General features: G+C 32.5%; 1 protein-coding gene across 1 annotated transcript in view; it reads left to right on the top strand.

The window, feature by feature from the left end:
- Positions 1-23248, top strand: part of LOC127705568 (protein artichoke-like) — a 69247-nt gene extending 45999 nt beyond the window's left edge. The window contains exons 19-31 of the mRNA XM_052209897.1: positions 450-593; positions 1909-2055; positions 3039-3326; positions 4321-4527; positions 6531-6674; positions 8051-8248; positions 10401-10594; positions 12532-12673; positions 13442-13677; positions 14234-14480; positions 16457-16546; positions 22628-22806; positions 23205-23248. Of these exons, the coding sequence (XP_052065857.1) occupies positions 450-593; positions 1909-2055; positions 3039-3326; positions 4321-4527; positions 6531-6674; positions 8051-8248; positions 10401-10594; positions 12532-12673; positions 13442-13677; positions 14234-14480; positions 16457-16546; positions 22628-22806; positions 23205-23248 (2260 nt within the window). The remainder of the gene's footprint in view (positions 1-449; positions 594-1908; positions 2056-3038; positions 3327-4320; positions 4528-6530; positions 6675-8050; positions 8249-10400; positions 10595-12531; positions 12674-13441; positions 13678-14233; positions 14481-16456; positions 16547-22627; positions 22807-23204) is intronic.
- The last annotated feature ends 1329 nt before the right edge of the window (positions 23249-24577 follow it).

The raw sequence follows: 24577 nt of genomic DNA, 5'->3' as shown, positions 1-24577 counted from the left end.
ACTAGATTGTTGCGTGATGAATTTAGCAAGTCTAAAAGAAATAAAAATCGTTCAGGAAAACTCTTTTTCGTAAGTCTAGCGGTCTGTATAATACATTAAGTTATAAAGAAATTGAAATGATTTGAAAACAGTTACTTAGATACAGTAAACATGTTAAATTTTTGCATCTTTGTTGAGCCTATTAGCAAATATAAAATTAGAATTATAATTTCAATTTATTCACAAATTTTTAACTTAAATTTCAGATAATCTTTCAGATAATAATAGCAAATTTTCCAACATTGTATTGTTTTACTCTGGAAATTCAGAAATGGGAAATTAATTTTTTCAGGAGGGAGACTATTGTACAAATATCCCATAATAATATATAAAAATATATGAGGGCAATGGGTTATGTGAGTTTGTTTACTGTAGTCTCTTACATTTGAAATTAATATTGTATATTTTAGAGTTTTAAATGGAAATAGAATAAAACAGATAAAGAAGATGCACTTGGAAAACTGTCCACTTACAACACAGTTATACCTACATGACAATGAGATAGGATGGATAGAAGATGGTGCTTTAGATCATATCGCCTCAATATCTTATTTGTATGTATATAGAAATAAGGAGATGTGGTACTTATGCTTATTTGACAACTAATAACTAGAAGTTCATCAGATAATAATTTCTGTACTTCTTGGCTGATATATACTTTCCCTAACCGCTTGATTTTTATGCCCCCGCCGATGAGGATCTGTCCATCCTTACACACATCACAAAATCAGTTTCCATTCTCTAGGGCATCAGCTGTGTCCCATGGACACATTCTCCATTTATTTTTAAAATAAAAATGTGGTTCAATCTCAGTTTTTCCGTGGTCAAAATTCAATTATGATGTCAAATAAAAATGACACTTCTTTTTGCAGATCATTGGAAAAGAAAGATAACATTTGTCTTAAAATCATTCTAAATCATAAAGTTGCAGAATCATTCTTGCAATTCATTTTTGCATTAATGCTGGTTAATAGTTTTATTTGATTTAGTATTCTTTCTCATTTAATACCCACACCAGTCTTAAACAAAAGGTAATAATTTCTGTGAAAAATTATTAATGGAGCATTAAAGGGACATTTAGCTACGAGATATAGAAAAAAATAGGTTCAGTATTAATGAAAGTGAAATAGTGAAATAAGAATTAGCATTTAGCAGCTAGTTTGGTTCAGTTTGTTAAAATAAACAAGAAACATCACTAATGAATTATTCACTTGCAAGACTCATTGATGGTTAATTAGATGGTGTCTAGACTGAAATACAAACGAAATGCTGATACATTCTATCGAGTCTCCATGCATCATAAATTGTTTATTTTAGACTTATTATAATTTGGATATACGTCTTAATATGTTATAAGTTGAATATGAGAATTTGAGTCAAATCGGTGAACATGAATTTGACAACTAATGCCGCTTTAAGTTTTTTGGTCTATTTCTCAGTACATAATAGTTTTTCATGTCAACTTGGAAGTTAGTACACATGTTCATTATGATGTGAACTTACACTAGTAATTTTTGGGGCCCTTTATAGCTTGCTGTTCGGTGTGAGCCAATGCTCCGTGTTGAAGGCCGTACCTTGACCTATAATGGTTTACTTTTATAAATTGTTACTTGGATGGAGAGTTGTCTCATTGGCACTCATACCACATCTTCCTATATCTATTAAGATATATGCTAAACTAGGGTTAGACCAAGATTTCATGTTTTAATGATCAAGTCGAAGTTAAGGTTATTGTAGTTAACCATGAAGTTGTAGTCTCATCAAATTTGAACTTTATAAATCTTTTCTGTATAGAATGTTTTTTCTATGTGTTCTATTTATAGAATGCTTTTTCCATGTGTACTATTTATAGAACTTTTTTTTTCACAGATACCTACACAATAACAGATTGTATTCTTTACCAATGGGAGGAGACTTCAATGATATGACTGTTACCTATTTCTATCTTCACAATAACCGTATCTCAGCTATTTTGAATGGTACATTCAAAAATTTTGTTGTTTCATTTTCGAGTTTGTAAGTTCAATTTAATTTGATTCTTGACTAATATAAATGTTTCACAACTCATACATTAAGTTTAATGAGAGTCTGAATGGGGGGGTCCTTCATTTCTGTATTCTTTTATTTTTAGGCTATTTTTCTCTACTGTAAATTCAGAAATTATTGCGAGGTTTTTATTTATGCGATTGGTTGAGTATCGCAATAATAAGAACTCGCATTCTGATAACTGAAACATAGATCTGTAAGAATTTATTGAATTTGAGAGGAGTATAGAGATACAAGGTTACTTTAAAAATAATGACAAACATATTACTTGTGTAAGTTATTTTATATATATATATTACCTCAGATAGAATTTTCTTATACTTTGCCAAAATGTAGATTTTATCATGCTTTTTTCAAAAATGTTATAAAAAGTATGGGTCACCGTGCTATTTTTCAAGCAACAAGCAACAAGTCGTACAAAATAGCCCAATTTTGCATAGATTATTCATGAAAAAACACTGTTAATAAAAAGAAAACATGATGTCATTAAACTTGTTTTCTTGCTAGAAATAAAAATGAAATTTCTTTAACATTCCTTTATAGAAATTTTATTATAAGAGTTATCTACAATGTACCCTTAAATGACTAGGTTGAAAAATTGAGATGAGAAAAAAAATTTTGGTATTTGTTAAAAGAGTCTTAATAATGCAAAAAATTACTTATTTTCCTTTATTCACATAAACAGTCTTACGCATATTTATTTGCCAATCTGTCTCAAATTAGCAGATTTAAGCAAATAACTAGACCAATTGTGTACTGCTATTTTACAATCCAAGATGGCGTAATTCAGTTAATCTACCTTAATTTTTTTAACAATATTTCTGAAATGTTTGAATATAGCTATTTTGTAAAGCATGGAATCTTCCTTAAAAGTTTTCTTAGCTATACTTAATTCATAATTATGTATTTTTTAGAACTGTCGTACAAACGCATCATTTTAACTTCCTTTACAGAGATTTGTCCCAAAACAGAATAGCAACTATTGAAGGGAATGCCTTTACAGACGTGACTGTCTCATACATATACAGTAGCTTGAAACTCACAAATAACAAAATTAAAGATATTCAGCCGTACGCTTTTAATAATGTCAATGCACCAAGTATGCAGTTTGATGGAGATACAATGGGTGTTATTCCATCTTATGCCTTCAATGATATTACCACCACGACCTTTAACCTTTACAACATTGGGATAACAGAGATACAAGAAAACGCCTTCAACAATTTTAATGTGGGTCATCTGTAAGTAACATAAGGTCATGGTTTTTTTATTTGTTAATTTATTATGTGAAAGATTTAGGTCGGTCGGTCAGAAAAAAAGAAGGAATAAAATCTTACTAGACGTAAGTATTGTAGAATTACTGTATACTTTGCCATTTTCAGTATTTGTGTTCTTGTCACCATTCTTTCAATTCTAGTTGCAAACATTTTTCTCTCAGCTGTTTAAACATACAATGCATGTCATCGTCATACAAGTTCATAAAACATCAAAGGGGGGTGGGTTATGTGTATTTACCAATAGGAAATAAATTTCATTTCACAACGAGTGAAAAAAGAATTAGCTATTCTTGCATTTATCAATTTTCATGAAACATGGTAAACAAAATTACAAAAATGTGCAATAACACTTTTATTATACCAACATGCAAAGTTATGGACCTGTCCAATATGATAAACAGGAGTATCCAGTTGCTAAAAAGAGTGATTCTTTATACTTACTGAAATATATATTCTGTAAATAAGCAAATGGAAATTGTATTCTGTACAAAAATGCCAAGAGAGGTGGTAGATATTGTTGTATTCTACAAAGCCAAATCTCCTTTTTATGTCTTCATCTAGAATTGAAAGTCTCTTTTCTTTTTTATAATTTTGTTTTTAATCTTTATATCTAAAGGATGACAATCATTAATGTCATTCAGTGTTTATCGCAGTTCTTAAATGACTGGTTTTCAGATTTTGATGATTTTTATTACCCATTTTACATGTCTTATCAGATCATTCACTTTGTACAAAGGTTTCATCTCATCAAAACTTCAGCTATAAATAAATCTGAAACAGGGAAATTTTTTAGGGGAAAGGAGACTTGTAAAATTTCCCTTATCATATGAGGAAGGGCATAGGTTGTGTGAGCTTTCTTTTTCAGAGTATAGAATAGTCCACTAGGCAAATTTTTTTTAGAAAAAGGAGAGAATAAGTAGTTGATAAATTTTGTTTCTTAATCTTTATTATCTTGTAGCTATTTGTATGGTAATTCCATTAGCAGTCTGGATGGACCCATCTTTACTGGGACATCCTCTGTCTCATACTTGTATCTAAACAGGAATAACATAGCTTACATAAAGGCTAATGTGTTTGATAGTGTCACAGTTACGTACCTGTACCTGAATGAGAATTCGTTGACCATTTATCCTATAGCACTGAGTCGGATTACTCCAAGAGAAATGTAAGTAGATACAAATAAGGGCTATTCCATTAAAATGTATGTGGGAGGGTAGGAAGGGACTTTCAAAATATCCCTACAACCAAGAACCATTTTTTAGATAATTTTGCATAATGGTAATAGACACATACTGAAAAAAGACCCATGACCCACATTCAATAATTAAACTTACCTTCCTACCCTCCCACATACATTTTAATGGAATAGCCCTAAGGCCAGTCAAATTTCTTGGATTTAATAGAAATTGAGGATGGATTTATATACTCTTGCCTTGAACACGAGGTATATAGTGATAAACATGTCCTCTTTCTGTCACAGTTTTAGTTTCCAGATGATAAAGTATTGAACACAATGTCATAGACCATAAAATTCTGGTCTAGTTTCATTTTAATTTATGACCAAATTTACTCATAAAATTTGAAAAAGATAATCACATGGTCTTTGTACAAAAGTTTGATAAAGGAAAGTTGCATCGCAACAGGCAATAACATATACCTGAATATGCTTATTATACCCCATGCAACGAGTTGCGGAGGGTATAATGTTTTTGACCCGACTGTCCGTCATCCATCCGTCAGTCTGTCAGTCCGTCAGTCCTATTTCTTGTCATCGCAACTCCTCTCAAACCACACAACAGAATTTCCTGAAACCTTTTTAGATAATAGGGACATACTATGTAGTTGTGCATATCGACAGGAAATTACGATTCAATTTTTTTTCTAGGAGTTACGCCCCTTTGAACTTATTAACTTTAATGTACTACTGCAACAGTTTGTCATCGCTACTCATCTCAAACCACACAACAGAATTTCATGAAACCTTTTCATATAATAAGGACATACTACGTAGATGTGCATATCGACAGGAAATTACGATTCAATTTTTTTTCCAGGAGTTACGCCCCTTTGAACTTGTTTGCCCAATATACTACTGCAACCTTTTGTCATCGCAACTCCTCTCAAACCACACAACAGAATTTCATGAAACTGTGTAGATAATAAGGACATACTATGTAGATGTGCATATTGACAGGAAATTATGATTCAATTTTTTTTTCTGATACAATTTTTTTTTCTTACACTTATTTTATTTCTCCAATGACAATGTGGGGATGTGGGGTATGTGAGCGAGCTCACTAAGGTTCTTTAATTAATTTTATTTTCAATTAAGTTACCAAAATGGTTTATGAATGGCAGTTGCCTGAATTATTTATGTAATCCAGTTACTTTATTGATTTATGTTTTGATGTTAACATGGTTAACTAAATGTTTTATTTATTGATTTTTTTATTGCAGTTACCTGAATGATTTATGTTTTGCAGTTACTGAAATGATTTATGTATTGCAGTTACCTAAATGTTTTATTTAATTTAGTTATTGTGGAGTCATTATTTTTCATTGGGTACCTGTTTTCGGGGATTTCGAGAGTATAGATTAACCACAAATTTAAATGTTAAACGAAGTATAAATTTCTCATAGGATTATATGCAAACTTTTAAAAAAACCATGAAAACAAACGTCAACAAAGTTTTCTTCAATCCATGAAAATTGGTACCCATGAAAATAAACGAATCCATAGTACTTAATTTTTTTATGAATAATTCAGTTACCTGATTTTTGTCTCGCTTTGACATAGGTCTAAAAGTGAGACATAGGTATGCTGTTTCTGGCGAAGGCTGCGTGGCGTCAACAATTTGTTAAAGTTTGCGATTAGGTCAGTTTAAGGACAACCACTAATGGAATATAAATCCATAATATTTGGTACAAAGTTGTATAAGCATTGGTGCATCTCATTTCTATGGAGATTATGTGGCCCCGACGCCTCAGTCATGGTCTATTGACTTTGAAACTTTTGCATAGTTTACATGTTAAAGTTTATGATTAGGTCAGTTTAAGAGGAACCACTTATGATAAGTCAATCATATTTGGTATGAAGCACTGGCACTTCTAAATTTACATACAGGGGAGACATATCTCTGTTTCAACAATTAATTTTATTTATTTCAGTTACCTGGAGGACAATGAAATAACAGGGATACCAGATGGATCTTTAGCTGGACAGACAAATCTACAGATTTTCTCTATGTATAATAACAAACTGACGGAAATTACTGCAACTACATTTACGTCTGCTACTAATCTTCAGTCTTTGTAAGTTGTTTTTCCTTTCAGAAAAAAGTAAAATAACAAAAATACCGAACTCAAAGGAAAACTCAAAAAGGAAAATCCCCCAAAATCAAAAGTTCAAACACATCAAAAGAATTAAAATAACTGTCATATTTCTGACTTGGTACAGGCATTTAGAATTTGATTTAATAACTTTACTGTTTCAGAATATAAAGGATTATGGGTAATTTTATTGTTTGTACCCCAAAATCAAAACAATGTCACATTAGTGGTTGAATATCCATTGTTAAAGACGTTTTCAACCAATCACAACGTTTTGGTGTATGCTTTTGAAAATATTACCCAGAATGCATTAGATTCTGAAACAGCGAATGATTGATTGGTGTTTGCTTAATGTCAAATGACAAGTGTTTTATATCTAATTAGGATAAGAAAAGGGAATATTTGATTGAAATCTTGAAAATATCCAGTTTTGTTGGGGAGGGGGGAACATTCAGACATGAATATTCTGAATTTTAAAAATATGAATGTTATAGAGTGTATACTAAATAAATGTACATTCAAACACACAAACCTGCTTATTTGGTGCATGCATATTCAGAGAAAAAATAGAATGTTAGCTTCAAATCTTCTAATATTAAGTTTTGAAAATTATAACACTGTCAGTGCATGTTCTGAATCCTAAAACTGGTGAAAGTTTGAGTGACTAAATATATACACATTCAAACACTCAAAACTGCTTACTTGGTGCGGTATAGCATATATAGTTTTCAACACAAAAAATAGCTTTTGTTAACCCTCTCTTTACATTTTCAAACTGATGAATGACATTCCAGAAGAGTGGCGTGTAGCATACTTTTGTTCTTGTGAGTAGAATATCAAGGTTGCAAACTACCTCAAAAAAAGTTTATAAAAATAAGGAGATGTGGTATGATTGCCAATGAGACAACTATTCACCTTCAACAATGAGAAAAACCCAGACCATATGGTCGGCTTTAAAAGGCCCCGACATGAAAAATATGAAACAATTCAATTGAGAAAACTAACAGCCTAATTTATAACAAAACAATTTAAGAAAAACAAATATGACAGACATTATCACACGACAACCACTGAACTACAGGCTCCTTACTTGGGACAGGCACATAAAGAATGTGGCGGGGTTAAACATGTTTGTGAGTGCTCAGCCCTCCTTTATTTTTCTTTTCAATAGTGTTTTAATCCACTGAGAAATAAAGCTATAATGGAAACCTATCATGTAATTTTTGCACTATTGACTTTATTTTAAATGGTAAGTGATAAAAAAGATTCATTTTTACTAGTGAAGTCCATGTAGCTACTTACCTGTAAGAATTTTTTTGAATATCATCATTTAATTCTAAGTTGTAATTTTCTTGCAGAATGTTGCAAAATAACGAGATTCAGTATATAGAAGAAGGATCATTTAACGGTTTAAATAACCTTGAGACTCTTGACCTGAACAACAACCAGCTTTCTTACTTCCCAGCTGTTGCCTTAGAGTCACTGACCTCTCTCAACCTTGGAGGTAACATGATAGAAACTTTAGGAGGATTCCCAGTCAATAACAGCATAGTTGTGTAAGTTTCATAGCATAGTTGCAAATATAATTTTATAAACTAGATATAAACATACAATGTAAAACATGAACTTAACCTAAAGACATTTTTATGCTTAATCTTGCTATTTGTTGGCTGACTTTTTGAACTCAAATATATGGTCCTAAACAGTAAATTATATTGCAGAAGTTTGTGCTTGTGTCAATGTCTTTATCCCACTAATGTTTTTGTTATACCAAAGTGTGCCACGATTGTTGTGCATTAGTTATCATTCACAGTCCAAATTTCCTGCCCCAAAGTCATTGTATCAATAAAAAAGTCCACGGTTTTATAATCACTGAAATTTGTGACATGCTGCAATTTGCGTTCTATGACACTGCTTATTACTCGTAACCCAAATATTTCAGGTCTCCTGCTGTGATCAATCTGTCTTCTCGGAAGATAATGTAATCATTATAGAGCAGCAGATATTATCAACTAAATTATTTTGGTTAAATTACTTGAAGAAATACTAAAACAGGAAGTTTTTAATGAAACTTAACTATCTGCGCGGTTACCAGTTATGGAAATGAACAAAATCCAGAATTCTAATTTTTAGCTCACCTGGCCTAAAAGGCCAATTGAGTTTTTCTCATCACTTGGCGTCTGTTGTCCGTCGTCGTTAACTTTTACAAAAATCTTCACCTCTGAAACTACGGAGCCAAATCTAACCAAACTTGGTCACAATCATTATTGGGGTATTTAGTTTTAAAAATGTGTCAGACAACCCCGCTGTCAACCAACATGGCTGCCATGGCTAAAAATAGAACATAGGGGTAAAATGCATTTTTGGCTTATATCTCTGAAACTAAAGCAAACGTATAATGGTTGCATTATTTCATGCATCAATTGTAAATAAAAATATCAGTTGAGCGACACAGGCTCCTTGGAGCCTCTAGTTTTCTAATTAAAAAAAATTGGGGCAGGACAATTTCAAAGGGGCAGGTGGGGATGAAAATCTATAAATTAGTTTTAATTGGCCTTAAGGATTGTATTTTGGGGGATTTTTTAGTTTGGTGGTTTTGCCAAAGACTGCATACATTCCTATAAAAAATTTGTTCTTCATTGAACATTTGAATTTGTGGTTCACCTTTACCCACCAAATCTATGAAAATTGGTATCCCACGAATAATATTGAATCCACAGTAAGTCCTTTAACTAAGAAATTTCATGAACCCTCAGAGTGGCTGTCTTGAATAGTTTACTAATCATCTGTATGCTGTAGATTTCTTTGTTTAGAACTTGAGATTAAAGGTTGAACTCTAGTTACAAAAAATTTAGCCAAAAAATGATTGAGGCATGTTTTTTCATCCCATACATTCTTGTATGGGTGAATTTTTGGAGGAATGTAAGGGAAGATTATTCATTATAAGTGTTTCTCGTTTCTCGTTTTTTATATAGATTAGACCGTTGATTTCCCGTTTGAATGGTTTTACACTAGTATTTTTTGGGGCCCTTTATAGCTTGCTGTTTGGTGTGAGCCAAGGCTCCATGTTGAAGACCGTACTTTGACCTATAATGGTTTACTTTTATAAATTTTGACTTAGATGGAGAGTTGTCTCATTGGCACTCATACCACATCTTCTTATATCTATTAAAACACTTAGGATTAATGTAAAAATCCAAATCTCAGCTGTCTATCTTCCCAATATAAAAATATTGAGATGTGGTTTGATTGCCAAGGAGACAACTATCCACTGGAGTTCAATTGATGAAAATATGAGCAATTAAATGTCACTGTAATGCCTCCAACAATTTCATGTAAATGTTTAAAAGTTATTTCAAGTTATTTATAGTTATTTTCTTATAATCAAATTATGAAAAATTGGTACCAATTCGATTAAATTAATTACTGTAAATTTAGAAATTATTGCATTTTTCAAAGAATGGACAAAAATGGGAGTTTGATTATTGCAATTTCATAAAAAAAAGTTGCATACAGATATGTGTATCAGATATCAGAATGCAAACTCTTATTATTGTTATACTCACTTAGTCGCATTATTCACATTTATTTAATAAAAACCTTGCAAATAATTTCTGAATTTACATTACTTTATCAGTAGATTTTGGTAGCTTTGTTTAGACTTAAATTTTGAACAAAAACTATTCTTTGGTTGTTTTATTTTTACAGCAATTTGACAGGAAATGCTTTGGGTTGTGAATGTAGTACGGCATTCAGTCTGTATTATGTGAAGGACACTGTGACTGGTGGTACATGTGCTAGTCCGTCTGCTCTAGCGGGTGTTACATTTGAAGCAGGACTTGCCAATGGTACAAGTGTTAGATATTATGATACATTGAACGATACCAAGTTTTTCCAGTGCAGTAAGTGGTTTTAATAGATTTAGGGATTTCCTGGGATTAAATGTATTGGGAGGGGGGATTGGGAGACACTTTTCTATAACAGGCACCATTAAGAATTTTTTTTTTCTCGTAATTATAAATTGATCTTAAAGTTCTTGCTAAAAATAGATATTCATCAATTTATGGAGGAGGTCAAAATAGATATGAGTCTCACCCAAAAAGATATTTAGCACTATAACTTTTTAAAATACTTCTTGTAGCAAAATATCTTCTTGAGTAAATTCTTTTATAGCTCACATCTAAATAATAATAAGATTTTTTCAGTTCTGGCTGAACAATGCTGAATGGCAACAAGTTTGAGGTGATATTTTAAAATATTGGCTTGTTTTTATGGTAATTACCTCTCATGTCACTTTTGATATTGGAAAAGTGTTTGACATAGGGAAAATGTCAAATCCAAAAGATCGCCTTAACATCATTCTTTTTCCTAATTATTTGAAAGTGGCACCTACCTTTTGGTATCCCTATTTAGCTGGACATCAGTTGGACAAAATGAATGTGTTGAAAATTCAACTGTTTTAAAAGTTATAATGAAAAGTCATGGGAAAATACATAGTTAAAAATTACAAACATTTTTAATACAAACAGGAGTCAGCATCCAGCTCATCAGATTTTGTTTTAGTGAAATCGTAGTGCTCTTCATCATTTAGGGAATTTTGGTGTTGATGACTGATCTTGGGTAGTCTCTGTTGTGTTTATTCACTACTTTACTAGACTCGGGGTAATTTTGAGCTTGACATGTCCTAGACACTTTTTATGCCCCCTTTGTCACTGGAGGGAGCATTAAGTGTTACCCTTGTGACCCTTGTCATTTTTTCTGTACGTCAGTCGCAAAATTGGTTTCAGTTCTCTAACTTAAGTTTGTCTTAACCAAATGTTATGAAACTTATACTCAATGCTTATTACTAGAAAATACAGATCAAATTGGAATTTGGGTGGTGTCACTTTTACCGTTCTTGAGTTATGCCCCTTTATAAAGTTATATGCAAGCAGGGGCATCATCTGTGTCCCATGGGCACATTCTCCATTTGTTTTTTTAAACTTTACTGCTGATTCAACATTATTCTTGGAGTAGCAATTTTCGTTGATTTCCTGAGTATAGGGAAACGACAAATTTAAATGTTCAACGAAATATAATAAATTTTTTAGTTTTGTATACAAACTTTTACAAAACCTCAGAATCTACAAAAATACAATTTTTCCTCAATCTCACAAAAATTTAGACTCGGGAAAATAAATGAATCCACAGTATGTTTACATCTAGATGTATCTAGATGGTTGGTGGTTATACCTCAGCCAAGAGTATACCAGTAACAGTTTATATCCGACAAACACATTCCAATACAACAGGTATAGTGAAAGCTGAAACCATAATGTGTTTTCTATCAACAGGTCATTTCAGTATGAAAGTAGGTAAAAAGCACATACTGTAAAATTTAAATCTTTTGGTTTTTTTTGTTGGATTGTGGTCTTATTGAAGTATACCTGACATCTCATTTTGTCCTTAATTCAGAGCAGTTGAAATCTATGTAAGGAGTTTTTCAGACCTTATAATAGAAAAACAAAGGGTATGGGGTCTCCATCCACATAATCAGTACATGCACAGTAAAAAAATACACAAAAAGCAAAGGAACAGTGCTTTTATTGCTGTTCTTCACCTCAAAGTCACAATGAGGCCTTCAACAAGGAGCAAAAAAACTCACCTCACTGCAAGTTTAAGACCACCCCTAGCACCGACTTGAGCAGAATTCTTTGCAAAAATAATAAAAAAATACCAAACTGTTCTCAGCACATTATGAAATAATCCAGGTATTAAAAGGTCCCCTTACATCAGAATTAGCTGGTCATATTCAGAAGTCCGACAATTTTCAACAGCTCTGCCATTTATATTTTTTCAGGTGCAGAGAACATTGTAGGAACTGCAGTTTCGTCAACAGAAATGAAAATACAATGGAACCGGCCATCATATCTTTATGCTGTGTTTGATTCTAATGATACAAACGTCCTGAATGAAGCTGTTGGAGCTAATGTCTCAACATGGTAAAGGCATTATAATAAGCTAAAATCAATCATGATTTTATCATCACAAATTGAGTTTTGCGACACTTTAAATGAACTTTGAAAGGCACTTTTTACCCAAGACCTCCACCCATAGACTTAAAATTAGAAATTAAATGGCTTTTGAGTGCAAACTTGTTTTGAACCCAACTACCACTATATTATCAATATAAGATGCCTTCCAACCCAATATACAGTGAATTTTGGAATAGCCCTAGGCCTTATACAAAAGAGATTAAAAAAAAGAGAATGGTTTTTGGGGAATATTAACTTTTTGTGAAATAAGCAGGAATTTTTAGGACTGTTTATATATTAATAATTTTAGCAAAACTAATGAGATTTCAATGATGCTTTAGGGTAAAAGCTAGAAAAAAAATAAGGAAAAAAAGGTAAAAACCAATATTCAAAACACAAATCTTTTCAAAAATCAATCTTTTGAAGTTTTTTCTTCCATATTTAGATAAAATAATCTATAATTTAGATAAATAAAACGTGGGAAAAATTGTTGCAGAAATAAAAGTAGATATGGCCAAATTCAACGATGTATTGAAATTGGTTGGCGGTATTGCATTTAAGACTCAATTTGGATGTGAGCATTTCTGTAATTTGAAGATGAACGGAAGATTTTTCTTGGCAGCGTATATTTTTAATGATAATAATGAATTGCAAGTTCAACTGAATTTGATTGATTTCATGTTTTTGCCTTTGCAATTTTAAAATGAATTTTAAATAAAACTGGTTTCTTTTCAGGAACTATATAGTAACTTGTACCAGTACCACAGCTGCTACCCTGACAAAGACTGAAACTGTAACTGAAACCATACCATCAACTTCCCATAGTGCATCAGTAACATTTAAAGATACTGATGGATTACTTCCCTTGAATTCCTATGACTGTGTTATACAACTTGAGGTTAACGGTTATACCTCAGCCAAGAGTATACCAGAAACAGTTTACATCCAACAAACACAATCCAATACAACAGGTATAGTGAAAGCTGAAACCATAATGTGTTTTCTATCAACCGGTCATTTCAGTATGAAAGTAGGTAAAAAGCACATACTGTAAACCAATTGCTTTTCTTAACATTTGTGAATAGAAAAATGACATGTGAATATGTCCAACTTGGATCTTTCTCTTTATATAAATAAATCAACAATGGTAGAAAATGATGAAAGTAAATTGTTGCCAAGTCAGGTGTATTACGGTGACCTTTAGCTGTTACTTTCTATGTCATTTGGTCTTGTGGAGAGTTGTCTCATTGGCAATCATACCACATCTTCTTATTTTTATATAGAATGAATGAATGATTGATTGATTGATGATTGCTTTCACCATATCAGCTATAGAATAAAACCAACAGAAGATACAAAAGATATATTCAAACTTATAAGTCGAAAAGGAACCGACAAAGCCATGGCAAAACACAAAATCCTATATAGACCTTCAAATAGCAAAAACATTACATTAGCAGCATTGTTGGCACATGATGATGTTTTGTATATATTTGATATGGTAACCAAATTTCTATTGAATTTCAGTTGCTAATTCCCTTCCTGTCACAGTGTATGATTTTACCATCAGTAATGATGACTTTGGAACAGCTGCATCAATGACACCATCCAACCCATATCATGTGATCAGTCCTACTGGTTCCTGGCCTGCCATATCTACTGATCCCACTTCTGACACATTTTCTGATTGGTTCAGAGATACGTCTGCTAATATAAAACTGGATAGAGAAATCACACTGACAGTAGATAATTCATCTGGATCTGATGTACACAAGTAAGTACAGTAAAACCTGCCTTAACAGTCACCTGCCTCTATAATGAGCAGTCTCTTTAGAAGTTACTTTTGATACTTTCCAGGAGTGACTGCTTAATGCAGGATTAACTGTAGTCTGAAAATATATTAATTTTGAAGACTGTTATTTTTTTCATGTTATGAAGACATTATATGACAGATGGAGTTTTTGTACGGTTCTCTTGAAAGATTTTTGCTGAAGTTGTGACCCTTGGAAATCTCCATTTTCTGAATTTTTTCTGTAATGTCTGAATCAGTTGCATTTGATTAAATATTTGGTATACAGTTTTATCATTAAAAGTTGCAGTTCAAATTTGAGTGTTTTTACTGGTTGAATGATTTTTGCTGTCCCTTGGAAATAGAAAATTGGTTGAAAATCTCAGTTTTCTATACTTTTTGTCGAGCCTTCGACTTTAGTCGAAAAAGCGAGACATAGCGATCCTACATTCCGTCGGCGTCGTCGTCGTCGGCGGCGTCCACAAATATTCACTCTGTGGTTAAAGTTTTTGAAATTTTAATAACTTTCTTAAACTATCCTGGATTTCTACCAAACTTGGACAGAAGCTTGTTTATGATCATAAGATAGTATCCAGAAGTAAATTTTGTAAAAATAACATTCCATTTTTTCCGTATTTTACTTATAAATGGACTTAGTTTTTCTGCCGGTAAATATTACATTCACTCTGTGGTTAAAGTTTTTAAAATTTTAATAACTTTCTTAAACTATCCTGGGTTTGTACCAAACTTGGACAGAAGCTTGTTTATGATCATAAGATAGAATCTAGAAGTAAATTTTGTAAAAAAATAAATTCCTTTTTTCCTTATTTTACTTTTAAATGGACTCAGATTTTCTGCCAGGAAACAACACATTCACTCTGTGGTTAAAGTTTTTAAAATTTTAATAACTTTCTTATACTATTTTGGATTTGTACCAAACTTGGACAGAAGCTTGTTTATGATCAAAAGCTAGTATCAAGAAGGAAATTTTGTAAAAAAATAAATCCTTTTTTTCCGTATTTTACTTTTAAATGGACTTAGATTTTCTGCCAGGAAACAACATATTCACTCTGTGGTTAAAGTTTCTAAAATTTTAATAACTTTCTTATACTATTTTGGATTTGTACCAAACTTGGACAGAAGCTTGTTTATGATCAAATGCTAGTATCTAGAAGGAAATTTTGTTTTCTTCCAGTTTACATTACATTCAGTCTGCAGTTAAAGTTTTTAAACATTTATTAGATTCATAAACTATCCTGGAATTTTACCAAACTTGGACAGAAGCTTCTTACAATCAAAAGATAGTATCAAGAGGAATATTTTTATTGATTTACTTCCTCATTTTTGTTGAGCCTGCGATTAACAGAAAAAGTAGGCGAGACACTGGGTTCCGCGGAACCCTTACAAATTTTTTCATTTTACTTATGCAATACCCTCAGAATACTGTAAATTCAGGAATCCTTGAGAGTTTTTTTACAATGAGAATAATATGACTGGGTGAATATCGCAATAATAAGAACTACCATTCTGATAGCTGATGCATATATCTGTATGCAGCTTTTCCCAAAATTGCAATAATTCCATTCTTCAAAAATCGCAGTAATAAATGCACGCAATAATTTCTGAATGTACAGTACTTGTTGATTTTCACCTCAGTACAGACTTTTTTTTAATGCAATGGTTTCTTTAGAACCATTGGATTACCACACAGTATTACAATGGCTTTGTTTAACATACAAGAAATAAGTGGAAAACACATAAATTAATTGATTTTTGCTGTGATTTTTTTTTATAACAAAGCTGAAATATATACAAATCAATCTTTCAGAAATGAAAAGTACATCAAAATATTGAAAACTTAATGTTAAAAACCAGAATGTATTACTCCTAAACAGATGAACTTTTAGAAAAATTGTGTCGAAATGGATAATGTTTTTTCAGTTACCATTTGTATTTTTCAGTTATTATAGTGATTCCTACTTCCTGGCTGATGATTCTGGGTATGGAGCAGAAGGTCAGACAGACTGTGGCGGTATTCTCCATAACTTTTTGTAAGTGTTTTCTATACATCACAGTAAACAAGATTGATGTTTCCCACCTGTAACCTTTCATTATAACCACATAATTGTTATTGAAATTTGAAAAAGCCAAGACCAAGATTATATAAAGGTCTTTAAGACAGAAACCCAGTCACAAAAATTTTCACACTTAATTGTATCTTATAAGGATGGAATATGATGTACAGTGAGATCTTATTAAACAGAAGTTTTGTAGGAATGGAGAGTTTTTCAGATTAAGGAAGTTCGCTACTCAGTTTCAAAATAACAAGCTTTTCATAACACTAGTTTATATTGATTGGGGATTAATAAAGGAACCAAAAGAGCGAAAAAAAAATATAGGTCTGTGTGCTTGTTTTCGAGATATTAGCCATTGAAATTTTGGCGGGAAAATTTTCTCTCTTGATTTTTCATAGCTTTATCATTGACAAGTCTAAGTTCTCAAAAACTATTAAAAAGTGATAAAGATTTTATAAGACTTTACAGATGGCTTATAATTATACATGTAAAAGATTTGTAAAAAGAAAAATGGGGGTTAGTGGGCAAAATTTTTATTGGCACTACATGGATAAAACTAGAGGACTTCGAATATCTAACAAAAAGTCAAAAAACAAGAGTAGCGAACATCCTTAAGACTGGTGCTCAGATAATACATGTTGGATAAGAACTAAATATTACACTGGTTTCTTTTTCATGCAGTTTCATACTTCACTGTGTTATCTATTATTACTTTGCACTTTATTAATGATAGAAAGCTGCAATCAAAGAAACACTAGATCTCCTGAATACTGTATATAATTTATTTATACCCCCGCTTTAAAAAAGGTGGGGTAAACTGTTTTACCTCTGTCTGTCCGTCCATCCATCCGTCCGTCCATCCATCAGTCCGTCCATCCGTCCCATTAATATTTTTCGTCACATCTTTCTCAGGAACTACGTCATAAGGATTTCTGAAAAATGTTTTCATGGTTTATATAAGTCAGCTATACAGTGTGATGCGTTTTCAGATTCATCACTCAACAACTTTCTGTTTACTGAACACTTACATATTTTTACACTATTAAAATTATCCAGTTGCAGCAGGGGTATCATCAGTGAGCAGTAGCTTGCAGTTTCACTTGTTGGGAAATTTTTTAGTGTGTTTAATTTTCACACTGTACCGCAAATACACCCTGCACAAACATTCTACAGTGCATTTAAATGCATGCACATGACCGTGAAACAAAAATTATTAACTCCGCAAATATTTAATTGTCCCTTTTAAGACCTAATCTACGAACATAACATGACAGGAAAATAACTCAATGTGAATTACAGGTTTGACTAGGTAAAAAATTGTCATATATGTATAAGACATTTTTACTCCCAACCATGAATGAAGCTGATGTATAAACATATATTTTTTGGCATGAAATAGACATAATTATCAACTTAAAAAGGGCAGGGCACATGTATATATTTATGAAAATAGATTACTGCAAATTCAGAAATAAAATGCATTGCAAATCACTGATCTTTTTAAGGGTCTCGGTAAAGTGAGAAACGGAACAGAAACGAAACAGAGCGAAAGGAAATGAAACAGAGCGAAACGAAACGAAACATGGCGAAACGAAACGAAACGAAACACGACGAAACGAAACGAAACACTACAAAACGAAACAAAATCTGTATTTTGAGGAACGACATATAGAAAATCTTCCTGACGAGATATGTGCATAGCCGAAGACACCGAATATTCCATTCAACTTTGAAAAAATTACTCGTCATTTACATTGGTATCTTCTTGCATTAGTTGCAATTAGTCAACTTGTTTTGTTAAATGTGAGGCTTAGGTGCGCCAGCTATGCTACAGAGCCTGTTCTAATATCAAGGCTTCTTGTCACGTGCAACAATGAGGGAACATTGAAATTAGAATAGCTGTTACTGGGGATCGTCTGAATATCAGCCTCAAACAAAATTGGCCATTCTTACCTTTGTGACTAGGATTTTTATGTACCTCCTACGGTAGTGGGGCATAATCTTTTCTGGTCTGTGCTGCCGTCCGTCAGTCCGTCCGTCCAATACTAGGTTTATTCTGTTTGTTAAGATAGATTAAATTACAATAGAGTTGTGTTCATGTTAATTTAAAACACATGTTCATTATGACATGTTCTTTTTGAAATGTATGCCAAATTAGAAATTTGAACCATAATTTGCGATTCAATGAACATGCAAATTTGATATTTTAAGCGAGTCATACTGTCCTATGGATACTTAAGACATGACATGAGTAAAATCTCTTTGTTCTTACTGTGCTATAATCTGGATAATGCACAGCAAAGGTGTGCATTTACTACCTCAGATATACTGCACAGTTCAAAAGTACTCTTACCTTTAGGGGCGGACGCTCGATTTTGAAAGGAGTGTAATTCCATATAAAATTTAAAAAATATCACCGAGTGTACATGTAGCGAATATAAAAAAGAAGATGTGATATGATTGCCAATGAGGCAACTCTCCACAAGTGACCAAATGACATAGTAATTAACAACTATAGGTCACCGTACGGCCTTCAACAATAAGCAAAGCCCATATCGCATAGTCAGCTATAAAAGGCCCCGAAATGACGTACAAATGTAAAACAATTCAAACGAGAAAACTAACGGCCTAATTTATATACAAAAAATGAACGAAAAACAAATATGTAACACTTCAACAATTGACAACCACTGAATTACAGGCTCCTGACTGTGGTAACGAAATCCCTGGCTTAATAATTTACAAGTAATACATAGATTACGTTCGTTAAAATCAAAAACGTCACAACAGACACGGGCATAGCGAACGAGTTGTGAAATTCAAACACCATAAGATGGTGCCAATGGAACATCACCATCCAAAAAGGGAAAAATAACAATCGGGAACGAAAAATCGTCCCTTTTGTCGTAAATTTCGGCAGTATATTTAGAAAATTCCTGATTTTTTAACGAAAAAATATCATCAAGATAAAGGTAAGTGTTGTTGAATTTATCAGTTAAATGCAATTTTGACGGGTCTTTACTTAGTGTGGTCATAAACTATGATTCATAACAGTACAAAAACAAGTCTGTTATTAAAGGGGCGCAATTAGTGCCCATTGAAATACCTACAACCTGTCGATAAACTTTGTTGCCAAAACGTGCATAAATATTATCAAGGGGAAATGAACAGCGTTAAATCATCTCATCCCACCTCCAGTAAGTATATCTAGCATATTTACCTTTCACATTAAAGAAGAAGGTTTTAAATGAATTGCAGCAAATATATTTGCATTCGGATTTACCAAACGACCATTTAAATAAATAAGAAAACTTTTGTTTGATAAGATTGTGTGGAGGTGTAGTGTAAAGAGTAGAAAAGTCAAAACTGTCAACAGAATTCAAAAGACCATCAAAAACATCTAATTTATTAAAATCATCCATTTTTTTTTCACTCCAAAATAGACGATTTTATGCTAAAACATGATATGTTTTCCACTCAAAGGGTGGGACATAAAATATTTTATAATATTTTGTGTACAATGTACATCTGAAATCAGTGTTTCCCAGTCAAACCAGATAATAATATTTTTTTTGTAATATCTGCCGAAAAAGAAATGTATTTTAGAATATCCAAATAAATAAAATCTGATTTCGATTATAGTTTCGTGCTCAATGGAATTAATTACGACTATTTAGATATGTATGCCTTTTAAGTTTTGGGATCGAATTTAATGAGGAACATATTCAAGTTTGTATCAAAGCAGGTTTGGGGGATAAGCTACAGATCAATCAGATTTTGTTTAGAAGCGACATGTCTTTAAAATTGATACAGTTAAAAAAATGGAGGGAGGGTAAGTTAAAGATTGAAAAATGTAACATTATTTTCTGTTTACATATTAATATTTTTAATTTAGGTACATCTCCACATGGGAAGGTCGACTATTCATATGTATTATATATTGATAGAAACAAGTGTCTGTGTACATCTCTCTTTGGTTCATCTTCCTAGAATTATTGAGGGAAAGAAAGACAATAAATCTATACACAATAACCAGTTTAGTTATGATTTTTCATGCACCGATTCAAAAGTACACTCAACGAAACTAAAACTGTATGAAATGTAGGTTACACGTCAATAAGACAGCAACCAAACGACAAGAACAAACTAAGGACATCTAGAAGGCAACTTATAGTATAATTTAAACAATAGATAGGTGTCTACACAATATGTCCATTTCTAATTCGTCACTATAACATATTCTAGTTTGTATTCGTTTCTTCTTTGTTTTTAAGTTTCAAAGATTTTTTATTATGGCAGTCCATGACCATGATAACATTCTTCTTCATTCATTTTGTTGCAAATCAGGCAAGACATAATCTCGTTTAATACAAGTTCAATTCATATAAACCTTTTAAACTAATTACAACAGGTACCATCGACTTCAACTGTATGGAGATGCCGTATGTACTTTGTAACTTATCTTTTGAAAATGTGGTAGATACTATTCCTAGTAACACGCGTCTGTCAAGATAAATGGCGAATAACAAAACACAATATTCGGTACCGTAAGTTTAAAAAAGAAAGTAGAACATGACGAGTCGAACATACAATATTGTATGAATAAAAGGAGAAAGTGACTGTGCTCCAGTACCACTTTAGATCACAAAGTCACGATTAAAAATTGCCTCGGGTCACCAGGTCACTTTTAAGCAAACTATTCAGTTCTAAACTGATTTGATTCTCGGTTTAAACATTTTAAAGGTCACATGTACTTTCAAAAGAGACGTCAGGTCGCAACGTGGTCAATTCCCCTTTGACGTCCCAGGTCGGACTTGACAATGTTGTAGCCACATATAGGGTGAATGCATCCAACTTAAACATTTGGATCCTACTACCTAAAGTTATGTATGGCAAAGTGTCCATACCATTTACATATTTTGGCTATGGTTATTTCACTTGGGATATGTACATGTAAGTGTTTCATTCATGAATCAAATACCTTTCTTGGCACAAACTCATAAACAATAAATTATAAAAACCTATTGCAGATTATTGCATATACAATGATATTAACAGACGTGATCGAATGAAAAGTTATACATACTAATATATCATAATATTATTAATGATAACAATGTGTGGGACTATAAAGCACAGAAAAATACAAAGCACAATAGAACTGGTATGTAATGCGTTCTTTCTAGTGCGTCAATCAGTGAAGTTAATTCCAGTGTGTAATGCGTGTTCGAATAAACCGTTAATCACACGTTCTCTTTGGATTAAACGAGATCTTTTGTATACATATATGAAAAAAAAGCAGAGACAGATCCAGAGTTTAAGGAAAGGGGGAGGCATAATTGTCCAAAAAGATAATCAATCCACCAATGTTGTTTTTTTGACGATTTTTAAGCAAACGATTAGATGATATCAATCAAAAGGGCCCTCTAAACCCACAATGATCTTCGGCTATATCAGGAAGATTTTCCATAGGTCGTTCCTCAAAATACAGATTTTGTTTCGTTTCGTTGTGTTTCGTTTCTCAATTTACATGTTTCGTTTCGTTTCGTCGTGTTTCGTTTCGTTTCGCCATGTTTCGTTTCGTTTCGCTCTGTTTCGTTTCGTTTCGCTCTGTTTCGTTTCTGTTCTGTTTCTCACTTTACCGGGACCCTCTTTTTAATGTGATTTCAAAAGTTTTGTGATTGAAAGTTCCTACTGAAATAAATGCAAACCTGATACTTTCGCATTTTTCGTATTAATAAAAACATTGCAACAATTTCTGAATCGACAGTTATCATTTTCTGTACATGCATCCGTCCCAACTATACCTTAAATTGAATTGGTTCAATTTTAAAGGTGCAGACAGTTCTCAAAAAACAGTTGTAATATATCCATGATACTTTATTAGATTGTCCCATTCAGTACAGCACTACTTTTTTCTAACTCTAAGTCACTATGACCTACTTTTATTGTGAGAGTGATTATGATAAAGTTTTAATGGGATACCTATGGCATATCATTGATAATTTATCTCTATGGTGTTGTATTTATATGTCTTTTTTATATTTTTTTTTTCAGTTATACTTCTGCCATAAGAACTGGGCTGAAGTTTTCAGGAAATGAAAAGTTAACTTTTGGTGGAGGAGAGGAGTTATGGGTATTTATCAACAAAGTATTGGTAATAGAAATCATCGCTGATAGATCATCGGCCAGCGTGGCCTGTCAGACTGTTGATTTATCTGCAGCTGCTGCAACAGGTAAATAGGAAAAGCAAGAGGTATTGTGGTTTAAAAGTATTGGTAATCCTGAATCAAATGCATTCTGGGTAATGATTTCAAAAAAATACATAGCTACATTGTGATTGGTTGATATTATTATAAACAATACACATTAAACTAATGGTAAAAATATTATTTTCATTTTGTTGTACAAATAAAGAAATTACCCAAAATCCTTTAGAGTCGGTACCATACTTGCCAACCTCTGACAATGAGAAATCATGTCATGACATGACATGACATGTCAAAAAGCGTGTGAAAACGCGTGACGTAGATGCGGACTTTTTAATATGAACAATGTTCATAATTTCACATTATATGCAAATTTGTTAATATAAAAACAATATTCAACTGTAAACTTTTATTGTATTCAACAGTGGTCTGTTTTGCTGCTTTTAAAGCAACACCACTAGGCACATAGTCAAAACACCTGCTGATTTGGTTACATTTACTTGATAACAAGGCACACAACATATCATTGTCAAGTTCTGATCAGAATTCAGTGTAAATTTCTTTATAATTGAAAATGATCTCTCACAGTCAGAATTGATATTTGGCTCAACTAAAATAGCTTCATGAAGCTTTGAAAGAGTGTCATAATGTTTTTTTGCCATCTAAAATGTCATCTATGATCTCTGCCATTGCTCCCAACAAACTATACAATATATGTTGCTATTGCCTGGTCAAAACTGGGTAGTTCATCAGAAGACAGCTAATACTATGAGAACTGATCCAACAGTTCCGTGATATTTCCATCCCCTATGGCCTGTGGAAATCTGTTGGCTACATTTGAAACTGAAAAAGAAAAATATTTTATAATTGTTAAATGCTTAATCAAATAGCTATGTATTTTAGTTCTCCTCTCATATGTATTGTTATGATTGCAACATAGAGTGCACAATGCGTTACTCATCCCTCGATGATTTAAACTCGAACTCCCAAATATAATTTATAAATCTTGAATCTTGGTACGTACACATCGTTTTCGCTTAGAAATCGACTCTTTAGACGACGGTACAGGTCCTGAAAGCTACCTCTTTCTGTGGACATTTTCCCTAAGTGAATTTGAAAGAAAGAAAGTCCCAAAATCGTAAAAACTAATCACAAACTACTTACCTTAAGAGCTTTTGCTGTTCGTCCATATAGAGAAAAATAAACAATGGCCACCAAACAATAGCCTGGCATCCTGACCCAATCTAATGCTTCGTCGATAGGTCGATAGGTCTACTGTCAAGCAGTTGGCCAGGATCCCAGGCTAATCAAACAATTACTTCGAAATTTCGGTATTTATCGTGTTATAATGAAAAAACCCGAGAATCGCGATATCACTAACAACCAAAAAATCAAAACAACTAAAAAGCGTGTAATTGCGTGTAAAGTGGTGAAAAGAGTGTACACGCCATGTGATAAAATCCTCGCGTGTAAACCGTTGAAAAAGCGTGTATTACACGCGAATATCATGTCAGTTGGCAACTATGGTCGGTACTGCAAATTGAGTTCATGAATGTTTTGAAAATCTTAATTATTGTCCCCTAAGGTAAATCTCCTGACAGGAGATCAGTCTATCTCCTTTCAAATAAACCTCTTCTTTATCCCCAATATATGACTATAATCAGATGTATTTTCCAGTAAGTACTGACAAGTTTTTACAACAAAATGTTTGATGTTGCAATATATCTACTCCAATTTGAATATATTTTATTACAGTACATATATATTCTCAAATTTTCCAAATATTTGTTAACAAGGA

The sequence above is a fragment of the Mytilus californianus genome, unplaced genomic scaffold (assembly GCF_021869535.1).
Source record: "Mytilus californianus isolate M0D057914Y unplaced genomic scaffold, xbMytCali1.0.p SCAF_6, whole genome shotgun sequence".
NCBI lineage: Eukaryota > Metazoa > Mollusca > Bivalvia > Mytilida > Mytilidae > Mytilus > Mytilus californianus.
Note: the sequence above shows the minus strand (reverse complement) of the source record. Positions and strands in the feature narration are given on the sequence as shown.